At 36.6% G+C, this 22,215-nt stretch overlaps 1 protein-coding gene and 1 non-coding gene across 5 annotated transcripts; one reads left to right on the forward strand and one right to left on the reverse strand.

Annotated features, from left to right (window-relative positions):
* Positions 1-1,211: 1,211 nt before the first annotated feature.
* On the forward strand, positions 1,212-21,705 carry LOC148311551 (uncharacterized). 4 transcript variants are annotated; one of them, XM_088256366.1, is made up of 10 exons: positions 1,212-1,349; positions 3,722-3,846; positions 5,053-5,301; positions 5,940-6,195; positions 8,029-8,662; positions 9,975-10,144; positions 10,897-11,017; positions 11,407-12,299; positions 12,818-12,905; positions 13,590-21,705. In XM_088256366.1, exons 1-10 carry the CDS (start codon positions 1,312-1,314, stop codon positions 13,860-13,862), a joined length of 2,847 nt encoding a protein of 948 aa, XP_088112492.1. In that variant the 5' UTR covers positions 1,212-1,311; the 3' UTR covers positions 13,863-21,705. The 4 variants fall into 4 exon arrangements, with proteins under 4 accessions (XP_088112492.1, XP_088112494.1, XP_088112495.1 ...); XM_088256368.1 differs by lacking the exon at positions 1,212-1,349 and adding an exon at positions 1,383-1,437; XM_088256369.1 differs by lacking the exon at positions 1,212-1,349 and adding an exon at positions 1,549-1,820.
* LOC148311552 (U6 spliceosomal RNA) lies at positions 19,597-19,702 on the reverse strand. The gene has a single exon (XR_015837235.1). It is a non-coding gene; the product is annotated as a U6 spliceosomal RNA (small nuclear RNA).
* Positions 21,706-22,215: the final 510 nt, after the last annotated feature.

Genomic DNA, 22,215 nt, shown 5'->3' on the forward strand with positions numbered 1-22,215 from the left:
TCCATAGAGGCCCTTCTTCGGGCCGCATTCCGACGGGCGACCGCTTCGCTCGCCGCCAGGCGCCTGGAATTCTTTTTCAGGGCCGCCGCACGGGGTGTGCGATCTGTCCGTAACAATGAGTTTTATTTATATATACGACTAGTTTTGAAAACTTGATGTTTTCATATTCTGGTAAAAATTATTCCCCCCTTCCATATATTTATTAACCTATATATATGACCCTAAATATTTTTTATTCGTTAGTTTTAATTTTTACCACAAGATGAAAACATCTGTAAGTTTTCGAAACTATTCGTACCTTTATATAAATAAAACTCATTAAAGTGTTATATTCAAGTGTTTCATTTTGAAAAAAATAATCTACAATTAAATGTGACAAAAAATTACTGGAATTCAATATAGTGTCTTGGACCAAAATATTTGATTAAATTAAATCTCGACTAACCCGTTTGCGTAGAATACCAATTAATTTTATATGGCAGACCTTTCAATAAAAATGGCCAATTTATATAGCTCCGTTTTCGTGAACAAAACACCTCAAAGGCGCTTTACAATTTACAGCTTTACCTCACTTTTTAGTATTTGACATGTTAAATTATTATTGCTATACCAGGGATGAAGCACAACCAAATTATTTTATCGTGCCCTAGCCATATCATCCAATTTTAATCAAATTCGTAATCAATTGAAAAAAAGCTCATTACAGCTACAGTAAAACTTGATTGTTTACAATTGAAAACTATTGCGAAACAATTGGCGCTATTTTTTTGAATATTTGGAACTTTGCCATATGAAAAATCACAAAAGCGAACTAAAATTTTAATTTTAGACTAAATTCCCCTCACGAGCGGTATCCCCGGTGACGAGTGCGCAATCGCGATTAACGATAAAAAGTAGCGCTAGACGAGGCCAAACCGCAGGAAGGTATAAATCTATACATAAAAAAATATTTTTTAATGAAGAATGCGACGTTTCACTTCATTGTGTTGATTATACTTTTTTACTAATGTTGCTTAAAATACTTGCGCAATTACTAACTCGTGCTGGACAAAAACAGACCTTAGAAAAGTATGAAACCCCCACTTCAAAAACTACTTATTAAACAAGCATATGTATGCTCTAGCTCCTTGTGTTGGTTTGACATTTTTATTAATGTTGTTCAAAATATTTTAATTTTTTGGAAGAATTGCGCCCGGTTTTCCTTGATGCGGAAAGTGAGGTTAGAAATCACGCCGAAATACATACGAGACGTCAGACCTACAATTAAACTTTATTTATATACTGTTTTGAGTTATTACACGCATCTAAAACATGGGAGATGAAGAACAATCGAAATTTTGTACGAATTGGCAAGTATTATCGTTTGAATTCATTGTTTTTTGTGCGTTTAAAATATGATATCGCAGAAAGATGATGGTGAAAATTTTCCTCATATCGGTCAGTATATCTCGATTCTCTATTATGAATCATATTTTAGAGTGTTGTTTTTGTGTTTTTTTACTATTTATTTTTAACATCGCCGTCGCGTTGTTCATTTGCCGGAAAAAAGACGCCAAAAAGCCATAGTATTTTTTGTTTTTGTAAACATATTTTGGTCGGAGATTAATTTTAGTCTTTCAATGTCTCACTTGAGAATTTATTTTTAATTGTGTAATTGCGATGAAATTAATGAAATTCGACGTCGCAGTGCTTTCCAATTCAAAAGTGATTAGTAACGAGTTGATTTTTGTTATCTTCACTGTATATATCTTATGAATACTTTGAACCTTTTCTGTAAATGTGTCTCCATTTTTAATTTCTTTTGGGAGCTGATTACCTCGGTAAGAAAATTTGCTTACTCGAGTGATTTGTACCTCGTCCAATATACACAAGTACAGGTATGCTACCTTGAGTACCCTATGTACCGTAAGGGGCTAATCATTATAGAGAATCATTATTATTAGCCAATGTTTACTTTTTACTAGGGTTGAGAAAATTCAGTGAAAAGGAAAATTGGACTAAAAAAAATACATTCACCATTATGCCCATTATTTAAAATCCATATTGCATTAATTTTCGAACGATGTTAAAAACATTTTATCTCAATTAGACACTTTGGCTGTCCAAACTCAAAACACAGTAAAGGACATTTTTTGTAGTACGTTTTTTTTGCATTTTTGGACTAAGTAAATGTGCTACTTAGTCTAAAAATTCAAAAAAACGTACTACAAAAAAAATGTCCCTTACTGTGTTTTGAGTTTGGGCAGCCTACTTTTAGTATTGATATATCATCCGTAGGCAGTGTTGCCAGGTGTTCGGTATTCTACCGAACCGTTCAGTATTTTATCACCGTGTTATGTTGTTATAATATATGTTGGGTTAGCTAGTTGCTCTTGTGCAATTGTACTTTGTATTTTAAGTTAATAATATAAATAAACAATTAAAACGGTTTTTTTTTGTTCACTGTTCGGTATTTATTTGGAAAAGACCTGGCAACCCTGACCGTAAGATAAATATAATCCAGTGTCTGACATGAATAATTAAAAAATCTTAGTAAATATTACCTTAAAGTCTTTACGGACAAGATGAGAATCCATTAACTGAAAAATAACAAAATTGTATCATCTCCATAAGAAAAATAACATTATATATACATTTTTACACAATTTTTTTTACCTTTTTTGGCAGGAATGTGTTTGCCTCGAACCTTTACTGGCATTACATTATCTCGCTGCCTTCCGTGTTACGTCTGTCTTTGATAATTGAGGTAAAATGTTCACCAAACTGTGAATGAAAATCATTCATCTCACACGACTCAATTTTAATCATCACTTTGTTCTCAGATGAATTTAAAAATCAGTATTTGAGAATATTATCAATACATTCTATGGCCTACGAATTAATAGCTACCCAAATATAATAAATACATACATCAGCATTTCATTTAACATACAAATCTCATAAGAATAATTGCTTGATTTTTGTATTTACTTTATTACGCTAAAAATAAAGTTTTAGACTATGACAATACGTCAGCTATGTCCGCCTCTGTAGTGTAACGTGAATGTTGCATGTGTGTAAATGATCACTTAACCAGTCTATGACATGTCATAGGCCATGTAAATACCCAGACTTCCATATTCTTCTTATTCTATATTCAGATGTCAAAATAAGTAGCTTTAACTAGGTACACAAATTTAATGCACGGAAGTCACTGTTTTTCTTCCCCTCTTCCGCCTTTCAGTCAAACATAATTTCGGCGTAAAATGCACAATTTTTCAAGGTATACCTTGAACAATTTTCATCGTCGTATGAGTTTTTTCATGGTTTAATTCGGACATAATTCTGGCAAAAAATGCACAGTTTTTCAAGGTATACCTTGAATTTTTTTATCATCGTATGAGTTTTTCTCTGGTATAATTTGGGCATAAACTGCACATATGTTCAATGTACCTTAAAAATTGTCCTTAAAATTGTACCTTAAAATTCCAGCACAGAATGCACAATTTTTAAAATGACCGTTACCATCATATGAGTTTTTCTGGTGGAACCTCACATTTCTGAGATCACATCCTTTGTGTTTTTCTGGTGAAACCTCACATTTCTGAGATCACATGCTTTGTGTTTTTCTGGTGGAACCTCACATTTCCGAGATCACATCCTTTGTGCAACTTGATAAGCAGCACCCATCCCGGTAATGTTTGTTTGCTAATGAGAGGTTTGAATGTTTTTGTGATTACAGCCATAGAGATATCCCGGCAGCAAACTTCACCATACACTCTGTGCACTGCACTAGGCACATAGCGGTCTGCCCCAAGTGCAGGGAACCCATTCCAGTCACAGAGATGAAGATGCATCTAGCCCACGGTGAGAATAGACATATTTGCAAGTCAAGATTTTTGATGTTTAAAGAAAACACTTCGTTTTTTACCACTTGAGTTTTATTATAGACTACATGTTTCAGAAGTTAAACTTCCATCATTCAGGTCTGTATAATAACTAAAATATGAAATATAAAATTGTTCTATAAATAAGGAGAGGGTAAAGTAAGGGGAAGGGGTTAGTCAAGGGACGGAGTTTGAAAACAAAGGAAAAATGGAAAGCAATGGTGAAGAATTTTGAAACAATATATTATTTAATAAATTATTATTAGAATTCAGGTTTTTTTGGATTTCTAAATTTTCAAGATAATTCATAATTTGGCCTTTTAAAACGAAGTGTTTTCTTTAATCATTGTAACATGTCTTACCACAAAGTTAATGCCGAAACAATAAATAAAATAAGATTTTTGATCATTGAGTCAACTCAATGATCTTCAACGAATTTTCAAAATCTTTTTCTCTTTTTTCCACTTATCTTTTGTTTTAAAATTATTACAATTAGAACAAGTGATCACTTAACTAGCTTATGACAGGTCGTAAGCCCTGTAAATACCCAGGCATCTATATTCTTCTCCATCTATGTTGAGATGTCAAATCGATATAAAAATGCATTTTTTTACTGAATCATTTTGATAATTTTGTCGAAATGATTCAGTAAACAAATGCAGTAAACAGAGATGTCAAAAATGTAAAATAAATTGAAATTGTAAATGAAAAACACTTGTTTTTTTACCACTTGAGTTTATTTTAATTAAGACGACTAGTTTCGAAAGCTTCGCTTCCATCTTCAGGTCTAAATGTAAAAAAAAAAAACCCTTATCCGCACCCCAATGGTGCATAGGGCACTGCGTCATATAAACGCAGTGTTATCTTGATCGTTTACACATGAAGGAAAGGTGATCAGCCCTCCGCTTCAGGTACCAGTCCAGGGTAATATTGAATAAATATTACAGTGAAAAAAATCACTTATATTTATTTTACCCCTCTTGGGAATCGAACCCGGGACCTCCAGAACGGTAGCCGAGCGTGCTGACCATTACACTACGGAGGCGGACAAAACTTACATTTAAATAATTAAAATACACAGGTAGTAAAATAACAAGTATTTTTCTTTTACAATTTCATCATGCCTTACTACAAAGTCAATGCTGGAACAATAAATAAAATAAAATAAATGGATTGTTGTTTTCAGTGGCGTGTGGGCAGTGCGGGGAGCGGATGCAGTCGTGCGACGTGGCGGCGCATCAGTCGGACGCGTGCGCGCAGACGCGCGTCCAGTGCGCGCACTGCACGCTGGCGCTGGACCGCGCGCTCATGGCAGAGCACGAGCTGTACTGCGGCGCGCGCACCGAGCGCTGCGCCGACTGCGGCGAGCTGGTCATGGTCAAGTACCGGCGCCTGCACGAGGATACCAACCACGGCTTCCTCAAGCTGGACGACGGTGAGATTGTTATTTGGTCATATGTGGAGCGTGTGGAATAGATAGCTAAATTCTTCTTCTTTTTCTTCTTCAAACCCTCATCCACACCCGATGGTGCATAAGGCATCTGACAGATCTGCTCTTGCAAAGCAAATTTATTTTTATTTTATTTGAACTAAGTTGCGAAATTTATTGAAAATGTGAAACAACATAAAATTGTATCCCGATTTTACCGTGAATTTACATTTAAAAGCTTTAATTTTTTTTGCATAAACCCTCAAGCCACCTTATGTATCTTGTCAGTGGAGTTCCTTTTACATACTTGATTTGTTTTTTTAAGATGGGAATTGCATTTATTGTTTACCTTGCTTATTATGTACAAGGTTTATGGATCATTTAGTGGATTTTTGTTTCTTCTAGCTAATTCAATATGTTTTTATTTGAATCTGTGTTGGGAACAGGAGGGATAATCTAGTGTGGGCCAAACAGGAACTTCTCTGCATTTGCTCATTGCTGGGGGGAAACCACGTTGCACTCCTCAGGAGAAGGCGGACTGTTGACTGTCATCAGCAGACCTTCCGTTCCACTAGAAGAGGGTTCGGCATTTTGTGTCCTACTTTGGTTTATGTTATACATTCTTGATTATATTCATATTTCAGAACCGGGCCCGCAGCCATCTTGGACAGCCCCCCCGGTTCGTCCCCCCGTCTCTTCTCATACCAAGGCCTCGAAGGCGGTGAAGCCGTTTGCGGAGAGGGTGCCCCCCGCCCCCCCGGGGGACGGCGCGGGGGCCCTGTTCGCCATGGACAACGTCCCCCACCTGCCGGCCAAGCGGACCAACGACATGCCGCAGGTCAACTCCGCCGTCGAGGAGACTGCCAAGCACAAGGATACCGATAAACAGGCACCTATCAGGTAAAGAGAACTTACTCAATGCAAAAACCAAACGCCCGGTGGTATGTCCACCAGGCGTTTCATATATTTTATTTATTCTAAAAAAAAAATGAAAAGACTGAAATATATTAACCTCTAAGCTGCTCAATTACGAGTGTCAAACTTTCCGCACCGTGCTGGATTTTTTACATTACAATATTTTTGACAAAAAAGCATATTTTTGCCTATTTTTTGTAGTGAAACTTTCGGAAGTCATTCGGATATCCATTATAGATGTTCACAGTGCACAATTCACTTTACTTATTATGTTTTTATAGTGTATTCAATTTTTTTCATTAATTTCAAACCCTTATCCACACCCCAATGATGCATAGAGCACTGCATCATATAAACGCAGTGTTATCTTGATCGTTAACACATGAAGGCAAGGTGATCAGCCCTCCCCTTCAGCTACCAGTCCAGGGTAATATCGAATAAATATTATAGTGGAAAAATCACTTATATTTATTTGATCCTCCCTGGGAATCGAACCCGGGACCTCCAGTACGGCAGCCGAGTGTGCTGACCATTACTCTACGGAGGCGGAGAACGGGCGTTTTTTTGTTATATATAAATCACAAAGGAAAATACAAAATTTCAAACAAATAGAAAAGAATACCAACAAAATAATAAAAATATCGAATTTTTATGGATACTTCAAATAATGTATTCTAGAAGAAAAAAAACATTTTGGAAATATAAAAATTATAAGCGAATAATACGAAAATAGGTAGGTAAGTTTAAGTATGTAACTGTCATTGCTCACCCAGAACACGTCCACCACTCTCTAAAGCGAAATGATGTTGATTCCCTCCGTTTCATAAATTCATGTGGAGACATATCGCTCACTCCTTTCAAGAACGTCATAAATCAAAAATCGTCAATTTTCAGTTGTGCATGTTTTCGGAATGCCCAGAAAATGTACTATATCACAGCAAAAGCTGCACATCTTTGACTTAATATTTACCCACTACAGGGCAGAAAGTGTTGTTTTTGCATTTTGAAGAAAAGGTATTGTTTAATTATTTTTTGAAATAAACTAAATATTTTTCAAATGGAGAAAAAACCTTCAGGTTTTACCTAAAAAGATCTGTTGCACAGTAAAATGTTCAATAAGTGGCTTGATAGTTATTTTTAGTACATTGTGTTATATTTTTAAACTTTAAAAACATTCTCCTCAAAAATCAAGTTTTTTTATTTATGACGTTCTTGAAAGGAGTGAGCGATATATAGATCACTATTTACCTTTGTTGTTGGAAAATATAGGCCCCGCCCATTCCAGGGTGCAACATATATTTCAAGGACGTATTCATATGTCCTACCCGTACCCGATATTGTTAACGTATGACGTATTTATACGTCCAGCCCGGTTGACGGGTTAGTAAGCTATAAAATAACTATTGAAAAGTTAATAAATAGCCATTACAAATGATGTAAAATAGCTATTACAAAAGTGATTGAATAGCTTAATTCCTTAATTCCTCTCCTTTCTTTCTCTTTCCTGCTAAATCTATTATATTATATCATACCCTTTTTTTAAATCTCTGAATATTTTTTAATAGTTTTATAACATAAATGTGGAATTGTTTAATTGGCTTTTTTTAACGTTTTTGTTAATGTAATGTAATGTTTATTATTGTTAATGTAACTATTGTTTAATATATCTTTTTTTTTATATGTAAGCTGTACAATTCCCGATCAAATAAAGAAAATAAAATAAAGAAGAGAAAATAGCTATTAAAAAGCTATTGAATAGCTACTAAACAGCTATTTAAAAACTGTTTAACAGCTATTAATCTAATTTAATTTTTTTAGGCCATCAACTTCGAAAGGCGCAATAAAAAAATATCAAGCTCCCCAGCCACCGACCGGTGGAAAGAAGCAAAAGGAGTCCAAATCTAAGAGCCCCCCGAACCCCGAAGCAAACTCCCAGCCCAAGCATAACGTCCGGAACCCGCCTCCCTTCTCGGGCGTCCGCAACGTCCCCATGTACGCGGCGCTCATGCGCGAACAGACCCAGGCCATGCAGCGGGAGGAGCAGACGGCCTACAATCTCCAGCACGACCTCCCGCCAGTGCTGAACCCGGCGCAGAAGGTGGACAAGCTCCGCAAGATGAGCGCCTTGCAGAACGCCGACTTCGAGACGGAGAAGAAGAAGAAAAACAAGGCCAAGATCGATCAACCCAGTCTGGCCAACCCGACCGAGTTTGCGTTCACGCCGATGTCTCCCGAAGAGATGGCCAAGCGGCTGCAGGGGAGGCGGGATGATCCGGATCGCGGGAGCGGTTCCGCAGCCCGATCGGTCAGGAACGGGGCCGATCACCACTACGAGACCATCGACTACACTCCGTGGAGCAGTCCCCGAGTGCCCGAAGAGAGACCTCAGCCCGTGGATAGGTTTATGGAGATAAAGAACGACCTCAGAAGTCTCCGGAAGGAATTGAAAGAGGTAATTTTTGTGTTGCTATTAACCAGACGAAAAAAATACATAACTGCTTTTTATTTATTAAATATATAATGTAATAAAACTTGCTCATTATTATAATAATAAATAATAACCATGTCCGCTCCCTTGGTGGAGCATATGGAGTCCACAAACTGTCTCCAGGCTTTTCTGTCGGCTGCCAGCTCCGAATTAAAGTGCTTTATTGTTTTTATCATTTTTAAAAGAAATAACATGAACTAAATATCAAATGTGAAGCAGAAGTTAATTTTTTTATGCGAAATTGCTTTGACCCCATGCGACTAATTAAGGGTTAAATCAGATATGACATTTACTCAACGCATCGCAATGTCACATAGTAAATATATATAACTCACTTGTTTTTCCCCACTTGAGTATTATATTTTAACAACTTTTTTCGTAAGCAGTAAAGATGCTTCCCTCTACGGGTTTGAATATAATTTTTTATTTCAAACCCTTATCCGCACCCCAATGGTGCATAGGGCATTGCATTATATAAACGCAGTGTAATCTTGATCGATAACACACAAAGGAAAGGTGATCAGCCCTCCGCTTCAGGTACCAGTCCAGGTTAATATTGAACAAATATTAGAGTGAAAAAAATCACTTATATTTATTTGAACCCCCTCTGGGAGTCGAACCCGGGACCTCCAGAACGGTAGCCGAGCATGCTGACCATTACACTACGGAGGCGGACAAACTTAGTTTATATTCAAACCCATAGCTGGAAGCATCTGTAGCTTCAGAAACTATGTAGTCTTAACAATATAATACTCAAGTGGTAAAAAACAAGTGTCTTATTTTTATATTATTTTGAGAAATAAAAATACTTTGTTTTTTGATCCACTCACATTTTTACTAACAACCAACTAGTTTCGGCAACAACCTGTTGCCCTCTTCAGGGTTTAATTTATGACTATAAACCTATATGACCATAAAACTAATTTATGACTTTAAACTTATGATTATAAAACTAGCATTTTTATTTCTCAAAATAATATATCAATATGATCCACAAAGTTAATGCTTTCAATATTTAAAAAAAAAAGTTTTTTTTTTAATTTAACCATGTCTTACCTCAAAGTGAAAGCATTCCGCACCATTTTTGGTGTTGTAAAAATTATTCAGAATGCATCGAAACACTTGTCACAATGACACAACAGTGCCAAGGCATTTGCAGAAAATGTTCAATCATTGCATTTCCCACTTAATTATTATTCGTCGACATTCTATTCTATCCCTTTCAAGAGTTAGGTTTTTTTTAACGGTCGTGACAGTGGGAAGACTTTGTTTCCAGTGCTCGTCGCCCCTGGAGGTGCGCAAGTCCCCCGTGAAGACGCAGGAGCCGGGGGCCCGCCAGCCTTCCCTCAACGGGGCGCCCCGCGGGGAGGGCACCCGCGGAGACAACCTGCAGCTCAACCTGCCCACGCACAACCTGGCCAACCCCGGCCGAGACAACAACTCCAGGTGGGTGATGTTGGTCATCATGGAGATTATCATTGTTAAACTTTATAAAATTAAACAACTTTGTTCTAACCATTTTTTTATTATTAATAATAATAATAATAAAACCCTTATCCGCACCCCAATGGTGCATAGGGCACTGCTTTATGTGAACACAGTGTTATCTTGATCGTTTACACACGAAGGAAAGGTGATCAGCCCTCCGCTTTAGGTACCAGTCCAGGGTAATATTCAATAAATATTACAGTGAAAAAATCACTAATATTTATTCGACCCCCCTGGGAATCGAACCCGGGACCTCCAGAACGGTAGCCGAGCGTGCTGACCATTACACTATGGAGGCAGACTTATTATTAGACTTATTATTAGTACACATTAACTAACCGGTTTTGACAAGAACCTTGTTATCATCAGGGTTTATTAAATTTCCAAAACATTAAAATACTCATAGTTAATTACATTCCCTTACCAAAAACTTGCACATACTCAGTACACCATATGAAAATATGATTTTAAAAATATGATTTAAAAATATGATTTAAAAATATGATTAAAAAACTCCCAAATGTTATTTTTATTCAAGTGGTTAAAACAAAGTTGTTTGATTTTATGAAGTTTATAAAATGTGCCACATTCAAATGTTCACAAGTATCTGTGAAAAACATTCATGAAATTATCATTGTTGAGTGTGTTTTGTTTTAGATATGGCACTGCGTCAAGATCAAAATTAATGTTTTAGAGTGTTTATTCCTCAGGAGTGCGCGGTGGAACTTGCCGAGGAATCCAGTTCCGCGGAATCGGGCAGCTAACTTTGTGATGCTTCCGTGCGAGTTTTGCCATGTCATGGTGCCATCGGAACAGCTGGTAGATCACGAGGTAATGTTTCCACTAAAAAGTAATTTAATATTTTTTCCCTATATCAATCTGACCCTCAAATAAAGACCGAGAAGTAGATGGACCGGGATGTTTTGTGTTTTCTGAAATGAGATTCCAATGTTTTTTTTATTATTAAATCTGCCAGTTTAGCTTTCAGTGAAAGCGAGGCTATTATAGCCAGATTCCGACCCTATTGTACGGAAGTGAATTATGGAGTTGGCAAAAGAAGGATGAAAGTAGACTGAATGCAGTCACGTTGCGATCTCTTACAGGAATGTGTGGCAAAACAATATAAACCCTGTAAATTCTCAGACTTTCATATTCTTACCTTAGCGTGCTTTTTCGTGTATGCCGAGTTTAATCTTGATGATGTGTTTTTACGATTTTAGTTGGGCTGCCTTCATCACCCGTCCGAAATGGCTCCGACGGACAACGGCATACTTTCCAATCACTTTTTGGATAATCCTGTTAACGCCAACGCCGACAACTTTGGGTTGAGTCCTGATATTCCCAAAGCCAGAGCTAAAATCAATAAAGCAACTAAACCCGATGATCGGAGACTAGAAAATGTCAATCCTGTCGATCCGAGGCGACCCGAATATCCCAGGGTACCCCAAAACCAGAGGCTAGAAAACGACAGACCCGACAACCTGAGACTAGCAAACGCCAGACCCGACCATCCGAGGCGAGGAAATGCCAGACCTGATAACCCGAGACTTGGCAGTCCTAAAGCGGATAATTTAAGGCTGGACAGCGATAGAAATGGTAAAAAAGATGTAAAGTTTAACGTCAACCTCAGATTCGTGGAAAACGATTTAACATACTCAGAACCGGCCGATAACGAATGGGGCTTCAATGGCCGGGTCGACAATGACTGGGCCCACCCGACGGCCGATAATAACTGGGGCTTCAGAAGCCGGGTCGGCAACGAATGGGCCCATCCGGGGGCCGATAACGCCAGACTGAACCACCCGAGGCCCGATAATCTCGGACGGAATCACCCGAGACCCGATCATCCCAGACTGAATCACCCGAGACTGGACATTGCCAGGATCGACAATGACTGGGACCAGCCGAGAGCCGACGTGATGGCCGGGGACTACTGGGACCAGCCGAGGGCGGACAATGGCGGTGTAAATAATCCTAGGATAGACAATGCCAGGATGGAGAACCGCAGAGTGAATCACGCGCAACCTATGGAAGAGAAGTTGGACAATGCGTGGGTGAATTTTGTCCGCCCGGACAACAGGGATCGATCGCCGGTTGCATTCGATGACTTGGGGTAAGAAATTTCTGAACGTTTTGCTTATTATTTTAACCACACTTCTCTTGGGTTATTTTCCGAACAACAGGCAAAAAAAATTACCTTTTTCTCCACAGAATTTAAGTAATTATAATGTTTATTGTATTCATTTCTGATAAAATTTTGTCATAATAGGTGCAAACCTTTATGGATGGGTTTATATTCACGGGATAGTTATCACGTCCCCTCTCTTTCTATCTCGTCCAGATGTGTATCCAGACGCATGATATATTTTTGGTACCGGCGCGGAATGGTGCAGAAAAAACGTATGTATCATGTACACCAGTGCTCCGCCTGCAACCGGTGTGCCGTGGCACACTGGTGTGCCGCGAGCCGGATACAGGTGTGCCGCGGTCAAATTAACGTATTTGACATTTTATAATTATAATTGATAAAGGTTAGGAGAAGGAGATATAAATCTTTGTGGTGTTGATCATCTAGAAAAATTATGAAAAACACAATAGAATAATGTGTTAATTGTTCTTTTTCTATTCTAGCGTGGAGAATGCCGGACTCAACGATGTGATGATCCCGTGTGAATTCTGCAACACGATGGTGTCGGCCAATGATTTCGTCACTCATGAGGTATTTACTGCCACTCGTTTGTTATCCTCGTACAGTGGAACCTCTCATTACGAGTAATTCTATTTCTTCTTAAAGCGAGCAAAAAAATGTGAAAAATTGCTACCTTAAAAAACGACATTTCGCATGAGTTACAGAGAAAGAGCAAGACATACAACGGGCGCAAACTCTTTCACTAGGACGTGTCAGTACCTCACGCCCGGTGGACGTAATTTATATATTTTTTTGTTTATTTATATAAATCACAAAGGAAAATACAAAATTTTAAAACAAATAGAAAAGGTTTCATGTGGAAACATATATGGATGATTTCCTTTGTTGTTGAAAAGTATAGGACCCGCCCATTTCAGGGCGCAATATATTATTACAGGTCATATTCATATCGTAGTCATACAGGAGAAAGTGACCAAGTGCATTTCTTACAAAAACGTGAGCATTGACTATTTGATATCTAACTAGCTTAATATTGTCCTGAAAAAAATCCCAAACGATTTTAAACTTCGAAGCATAATATATTGACATGCTAAAAATGACTAACTGCATTGATGTTTATTTTCTTGCCAAGCAAAAGTGACTTCAATGGCCCTCCTGAACATTTTACGTTTTGTTAGTTGGTCACTTTCTCCTGTACGACTACGATATGTCCCACCCGTATCCGATATTGTTTATTAACATGGTCCTTTCCAGACTGGCTGCAATCCCCTGGCGACGAGCATCCTGCCGCCGCCCAAGGAGGCGCCCGCGCGCCGCGGCGCGGACCACGCGGCGCCGCCCAACACGCCCGACGGGCACCGCGCGCCCCCTCGCACCGCCCGCGCCCCCCACGCCCCCCGCCCCGCCAGCCCCGAGGGCGCGGGCGGCCCGGGTCCCGACGAGGTGCGCCTGCCCTGCGAGTTCTGCATGTGCCTCATCCCGGCCGCCAACTTGATGCACCACCAGGAGATTTGCTACGCCGACTGAACAATAATCGCAAGAGTGATAATGTAATATAATATAATATAAATGTCATATCCGTCATTGATACAACAGCGCCATTGAGGTAGTATTTCATAAAAATGGCGCTTCATTAATTATTCAAATGTATTATTACTATTATTAACTTCTTCTTCTTCTTCTAACCCTTATCCGCACCCCTGTGGTGCATAGGGCACTGCATCGTATAGAAGCAGTGTTATCTTGATCGTTAAATACACGAAGGAAAGGTGATCAGCCTTCCACTTCAGGTACCAGTCCAGGGTCATATTAAATAAATATTAGACTGAAAAATCACTAATATTTATTTTGACCCTCTTGGGAATCGAACCCAGGACCTCCAGCATGGTAGCCTAGCGCGCTAACCACTACACTATGGAGGCGGACAAACAAATGAACAATAATTGCAAGATTGATTGTGTAATATAATATCAATGTCATATCCGTCATTGATACAACAGCGCCCTTGAGGTAGTATTTTAAGAAAATGGCGCCATATAAATTATCCAAATTTATAATTATTATTAACAGCCTATTTAATACTATTTTTAATTTAAGTTTTACTTGGTATACACGGTGTTTGATGAGGAATGCATCGAAACACGTGTCACAATAGATTTTAATACGCTAAGGACGGGAAAGATATTTCTTTGATTTAAGTTTTGTAACGACATTTCTTGGTGGAACTGCATTTTATATAATAAAATAACAACTATGTAAATTTTTCCATATGAATTATTAATTTTTCCACATGAATTCATGTGGAAAAAATTACACAGTTGTTATTTTATTCTACAAAAGGTATTTCTACCCATTCAGCCCATTAATGCTTAACTTGTTGACTGCCACGGCAATTTTCAGAATTCCGGTCTAAAGAGCCAATGTCATTTAATCATATTGCATTACTAAAAACTCTAATAATAGTACATAACAATATTTTCTGTTCATTTATCAATAAATTTTCTGTTCATGTAAGCCAGCACTGATTTTTCGTTCTTTTCCCAGAAGCCATCTATCGGTATTAGCACTGATATACTAGGAATGTTATCGTAGCTGCAGGAATATGGAAAGTAAACACAGTACAAGATAACTCCTAGTCAGAGTCCTAGCAAAGAACGCAATCTACACGATAACGAGTTATCTCGTAGTTGGCAGTCAACGTGCTAAGGACAGGAAGAGTGCTTTTTTACCTTCGGTTCCAGCCTCATTTCAAAGTTTAAGTTAGGATTTATTTAATGTTTTTACATGAATGTTATGTACCAATCTCTTTGTTAAAGTCTAAACCATATGTACACAATGATCAAATCCCGTCGTCAGCGGTCCGCAGGCATAAAAAACACCTGTCCGAAATGTGTTATGAAATAGTGGTATTTACTAAGTAAAACTTAAATTAAAAAAAAAAAAAAAAAAAACTTTTTTTTTTTTTTTAAAAAACTTAAATTAAAAATTGATAGTTTTTACCGCAAAGTTACTCTTCCGAATCAATTAATGAAAAGATTTTATAGTAGTCGAAAAATGTGATTGCATTTTTGTCATTTTTTACGGTCGGCATGTTAACCCTTTGGTTACCAGGACTTTTGGGATTACTATGCTAGATAAACCAAGATTTAAACATAAATAATTCAAAAGTAAAATGTGTTGGATGATTTATTAATACTCTGTGGTATTATTTTATCTTCGGCACGATGAAAATATATCTCGGAGTTTAGTCAACTAAATGTATGCAACTAAATGCTGCTCGCTTAATGTCCATCTCCTTTTTACGCCTTACGCATAACAATGAAGATCACACTCGACGACATAATTTCCGACATCCGGTGTTGAAAGAAATAGTGTAGGGGTGCGTGTAATTAACAAATTATTTTATTTTTTTTAGTTATGCCAAACATGTATTATATTTGTCAATTTATTGCATATTCTTTATTAACCTTGACACATAAAAATGTATCATTAAGTATAATATCACAGCTTTACACAACTTACTTTTCGCGGGAACAAATTTGGTTTAATGTGCTTTGTTTTTCTCGTTTCTCTTTAATTATTTTTGTAATATTACAACTAATTGTAAGATATCAGATAAGATATGAATCATCGATAATTCTAAATTTCGATGTATAACATTTGATCAGAATTTTTTTTCACAACCCTGAAGGAATCCCTAACACACTGTCCAAAATGCATCTGATCCTTTTATAAATCATGACATCAGACGGATCCGGTATTTCTCGCCAGAGTACCTAAAGCCGAAATATCGGATTTTGGTAACCAAAGGGTGGACATATGTTATGATTGTAATCACAATTACCAAAATTTTACCGCTACAGCGGGAGACTGTTTTTTCTAACTATTATATTGCGTTATTTAAAGTTTATAGTGACATCTGTTGAATTTTCGTTAAAGCTTTATTGTAAGAGTATAATTTGGAACTATTCCACTCTTACCACTGGTTAATACTACTCTTTAGTAAAATATTGATTTCTATTACGTATTATTAGTGTATAATCACTTTTAGTTTATATTTAAAAAAATATTTTATGCACGTGGAAAGTAATTCATAAAAAAACATAATATTGTCTTCTTCTAACCCTTATTTGCACCCGGTGGTGCATAGGGCACTGCATCATATAAACGCAGAGTTATCTTGATCATTAACACATGAAGGAAAGGTGACCAGCCCTCCGCTTCAGGTACCGGTCCAGGGTAATATTGAATAAATATTAGATGTGTTAAAATATAGCTGGAAACGGACGACTGATCACCGTGCTTTTGTGTAATCAACCATGAGTCAAGACAACACTGCATTAACAATACATTTTCTTCTTGGTGTGTAGGCCTTGTGGCCTGTTTTTAAGAGTGATTAGCTTCCTGCGATGTTGATTCCCAGATGTCAATCCATCTCTTTGGTGGTTTGGGGTGGCCGTGCAGTGGAATGTGGGGGAGTCTGGATGATTCCATTCTTCTCACTTGCCCATACCATTGTCTTCTTTATTATCTTCCCCACCTAACCACGTCTTGGATCTCGGATATTTCTCTTAACCTGGTGTTCCTTTTTCTATCTCGTGGACTCTTGCCAGATATGCTCCTTAGGGTCTTCATTTCTGAGGTTTTTTATTACAGCACATTTTAAATTGTTATGTAGTTTTTTTTCACTTTCATTCATTCACTGTACGTTGTTCATTTTAGCAACGCTCCTGCTCAATAAGATCTAGATTATACGTTACTTGCTCTTTCTTTTTACTGCTCAATAAAGCTGTTGGTTTTCCTCTTCCTCTGCCCTTCTATTTTCCCTTGCATTGTGGTAACGAGGAGGTTTCATCTTTCCCTCTTCTGTTTTCTGTTGTTTCTGATATCGCTCACTCCTTTCAAGAACGTCTTAAATAAAAAAACTTGATTTTTCAGGAGAACGTTTTTAAAGTTTAAAAATATAATACAATGTATTGAAAATAAATATCAAGCCACTTATTGAACTTTTTACTGTGCAACAGATCTTTTTAGGTAAAATCTGAAGGTTTTTTCTCCATTTGAAAAATATTTAGTATATTTAAAAAAATAATTAAATAATACCTTTTATTCAAAATTCAAAAACAACACTTTCCGCCCTGTAGCGGGTAAATATTAAGTTAAAAATATGCCTCTTTTGCTGAGATATAGTACATTTTCTGGACATTCCGAAAACATGCACAACTGAAAATTGACAAATTTTGTGACGTTCTTGAAAGGAGTGAGCGATATGTGTTTTATTATGTTATGAAGTCTATTAATCGAGAGAAGTGTTACGAAGAGATTAGTCCTCAGGTAACATTTTTTTAAATCTAATTTACATTTTAAAAAAATCACTTTTAACCTGTCCGGAAGTGAGCTTCTGCAGGCAAAACTGTTTCTGGAGAGTAAGTTGTTTTGTTTTTTTAAAAAAAAAAATTGTTTACTTTTTATAATTCTTTATCATAGTTAGTGCTATAAGCAACATATTTTCTTGAATAAATAAATATGTACAGCAGTAAACATGTTTTTGTATAAAAAAATATCAATGTCTTTATTTCATAGGTTTTTTTTGACAGCATCATTGAGATGATGTCACACAAACTTATATTTGAGTAAAATGTTGTGAATTTATTGATTTGGCGTTTAATTTGCAGAACTCCATTTTAATTTATGTATCAATTTTTAAATCAAGCACAGATTTTTTGAGTCTACTAAGTTGTATTTTTATTAAAAAACACATAAAAATTAATTTGCGACAATTGTTTCGCCTAGTTATGGCATTTTCAAATGAATGTTTCGTTTGAAAATGCCACAACTAGGCGAAACAATTGGCACGGTATTAATTTTTATGTGTTTTTTAATCAAATACAAATTACTAGACTCAATAAATCTGTGTTTAATTTAAAAATTAATACACATAAATTTAAATGTTGTGGGTAGAACAAAAATAATCTGAAGTGTAGTTTTAGTGTTTAAATACAACCACAGATGGCAGTACAAGTGCCATTTTATTATTGCGGAAAACCTCGAAGACAAAATCATGTCGGATCACGGAAGGGCGGCAAAAGAGGATAAATGTGAAGTCCCGTTTGAACTGCTAGTTTGGAAGTTGGAAGTTGGCCATCCACAATAAACAGGAGCTCAACAAGCTACCCTCCAGCGTGACGACCATCGCTCGGGAAGTCGTCCTGCTCAACACCTTGGTCATTCTCCAGCCCATGGGATCAAGAGGAAGGCGTTTTAATTTGTCGGCTCATCTTTTCCCCGCTCCAGACTCGACAGCCCGAGATCGATTGATGACTTTTTAATCCATTTTTTTGTATCATTATCATCATCATCTTATAATTATTATTATTATCCAAGTCTTTAAGCGCCCTTGAGGTAGTATTTTACAAAAATGGCGCTATACAAATTATCCAAATTATTATTATTATTATTTATGAATAAATGTCACCGGGCTTTAGTTATAAGTGCGGCCGTTTATTTGCTTATTCTCCTTTCGAAGAAATTTTTGTTTGGACGACCATTTACAGCCACACTTCCGTACAGGTTAAACAATTAAATATCTTAAATTTGTCATTGGAATTTAAGGATATACTGCTACTTCAATGCAGTGCCCTACACACCACTCGATGCCGGCAAGCGAATATGAGATTATGTCCTAGATACTAAATGAGAAGGACTTCCGAAAAAACTTATTAATATATTTGTGTTTTACTAGTGTTAATATTATTGCGAAGATTGTACAATATTTTTTTAAATAACTGGTTATATTTTTAATAAATAGTTATGTATGCAATTTTTCCAAACTGGTTTTTTGGTAAGCGATACTTGTAGCTTTGAATCAATAAAAGGTTTTCATATCTGCTACACATTATTTGAATTAATTTGAAAGTGCTGTTTTTGAGATTTTATTTCTTTATTAGATAAAAATTGCATAGATTATTTAAGTCAGAACTGCTTCAATATATATATCTTTTCAGTAAAGTCAGAAGCATGAATGTTGAAATTAAGAACTCATGGAAAAAATAAGAAATATCAATCAAAAGCCATATGATTTTTGGACTAAACCCGTAGAGAAAATTTCCCCAAAAGAGCTATTTTTTTTCAAAAAATAAAATATACAAATTATTGGTGTTTAAGCTGCATACAATTTATTCTTATAGTTGATATTATATTTGTGTGATTCTAAGTGTTATCGTTTTTTTATTTTGAGATAAGTCTTATTAGGGTATTATATATAAACATAGCAATCTCCAAATCAATCGTTCTATTATTCTTGCACAGAGACCATGCTTAGCTTCTCTGTATTGTTCTGATTTTAGTACAGTAAAACCTCGATATAACGGACCTCTATTTAACGAACTTCGTATATAACGGACAAAAAAAACGGTCAAATGTAAAAATACTAATATTATATCGAGACAACACTGCATTTATATGAAGCAGTGCCCTATGCACCATTGGGGTGCGGTAAGGGATTTATTATGTTATTACTAAAATACTTATTCGGAGGTCAACAAATGGGATCATTCGAGTCAACATGGTGGATACAGTCCCCAATATATACCCATTGTATATATTGGGATATCCGTCCGATTGTCTGCCTCCGTGGTGTAATGATCAGCGTGCTTAGCTATCGTACTGGAGGTCCCGGGTTCAATTCCCAGGGGGGGTGTGAAAATAAATACATATAAGTGATTTTACACTATTTATGTAATATTACCCTGGACTGGTCCCTGAAGCGCAGAAGTGATCACCTTGTCTTCATGTAAGTAACCATCAAGATAACACTGCGTCAATACGATGCAGTGCCCTATGCACCATTGGGTGCGGATGAGGGTTGGAAGAAGAAGAATATTATATATGCTTAAATTTAAGTGTCACCGCATAAAAACAATTTGTAGCGGCCACGATAATCACAAATTATGTGTCATAACTTCAAAAGCGCAAATAAAACTTGAGACTTTTTAAAGCAGGATTACCGAAAGCAAGCAAAACGCTTCGATATTAACACATTAGTTACGGCAATGTTTTGATAAAACTGTATCTTGAGGCGGGCGACATTAGACAGCTGTCCGGAAATATAAAATATGTCAGTGAACTTCATATTTTGAACTTGAGGTTGAACTCGAAAACAATACAAAAACGGTTAAATGGTCTCTAACGTCTCAAAATAAAATCATGTTAGTCCACAAATAACAAAAGTAAAAAAAATGTTAAAAACACTAATAAAATATTAGAAAATAACAACACAGTTTAACAACCGCCGAAAACTCAAAATCTGCGAATAAAAAATGATTTATAGGCTTTCTCCATACGCGTTTATTGCTTTGTAAGTACCAACTGCCGACTTAAGTAAAGGACAATGATCTTTGTATTTTATTTCATTTTAGGACAAAGAAAAAAACGCACCGTCTGTATCCATTGTTTAAAGTTAATTTGTAACATTTCCTTCAAAACAGATTACGACCATTAGCTATGTTTTGAACCAGTAAATATCAGTATTATTTTTTATATTACAACGACATCTATCCACTACACAACAAAAGCAAAAAGGCCAAGAGATTAGAAGTTTATGACGTGTTTTTTGTATACTAAATTCAAGGTAGCCGAAATGCACAAAAATGTGCACCCCGCCACCACACAAGGTTTCTGAAACGCACAAATATGTGCACACCGTACACAATGTGTTAAACAGCAACGTCACTTCGCGATGATTGTCCGAAGACAATAGAATTTTGTAGTGTTCATGTTTAATAAAAAGTTTATTGATTTAACTAACTAACTAACTAACCATCACGCCGCTTCACCGCAGGGGTAGGCAGAGAGAATTGAACGCCACATTACTCTGTCTTTGCAAACATTCTTTGCCTCTTCTACATTCATGCATATCCTCATACATACCCGACGATTATTACGACTCTTACGACTACTTGACTAGTTGACAAGACAGTAGTCTTGTCAACTAGTCAAGTAGTACTTATTGATTTATTTTAAACCTGTTTGTATTTAACGGACACACACTCCCCCCAATCAGCCCGTTATATCGAGGTTTTACTGTATTTAAAAAATGTAACCACTTACTGCCAATAATTGTTAATATATAGTTCTACTCACATTTAAAAAAAATAATACTCCTTTTGATATTTTCATACAATTCTCTCTCTTGTTATATTTTAATACTCAACTACTGATATTCTTAGCTTGGAGATTTCCGTGTTTGTTTTTAACACCTGTCTCTTTATTCCAAATATTTAATATTATTTTTGTGTACTATTTCGTTCACTATTTTAACTGTAAGATATAATGTATGTAAAATAAATCATATTAAAACTTAAATTAAAAATATATCTTGGTTTTATTTTTGTCCGTGTATGTTATTTTTGTCCGCCTCCGTAGTGTAATGGTCAGCATGCTCGGCTACCGTTCTGGAGGTCCCGGGTTCAACTCCCAGGGGGGTTTAATAAATATAAGTGATTTTTTCACTCTAATATTTATTCAATATTACACTGGACTGGTAACTGAAGTGGAGGGCTGATCACCTTTCCTTCATGTGTAATCGATCGAGATAACACTGCGTTTATATGAAGCAGTGCCCTATGCACCATTGGGGTACGGTAAGGGATTTATATGTTATTACTAAAATACTTATTCGGAAGTCAACAAACGGGATCATTCGAGTCAACAGGGTGGATACAGTCCCCAATATATACCCATTGTGATGAGACATCAACACAAGATAAGTGAGTGTTTTCGTCTAGAATTTTCACTCATGAATTACATGAAATTATAGTAACTTTAAACATAAAGAGTAAATCCACTCACGAGTAGGCATAGGCTATGAAACTTAAAAAGT

Source organism: Brachycentrus maculatus, unplaced genomic scaffold (assembly GCF_059751285.1).
Source record: "Brachycentrus maculatus isolate JH-2025_06_01 unplaced genomic scaffold, ASM5975128v1 h1tg000061l, whole genome shotgun sequence".
Taxonomy (NCBI): Eukaryota; Metazoa; Arthropoda; class Insecta; order Trichoptera; family Brachycentridae; genus Brachycentrus; species Brachycentrus maculatus.

What these genes read in the sequence shown, in the direction of transcription:
- LOC148311551 (XM_088256366.1), top strand. Translation starts at nt 1,312, where the DNA reads ATGGGAGATGAAGAACAATCGAAATTTTGTACGAATTG. An exon ending in GAAGATGCATCTAGCCCACG is followed by an intron (nt 3,847 to 5,052) that starts GTGAGAATAGAC and finishes TGTTGTTTTCAG; the next exon opens with TGGCGTGTGGGCAGTGCGGG. An exon ending in GTTGCATTCGATGACTTGGG is followed by an intron (nt 12,300 to 12,817) that starts GTAAGAAATTTC and finishes TTTCTATTCTAG; the next exon opens with CGTGGAGAATGCCGGACTCA.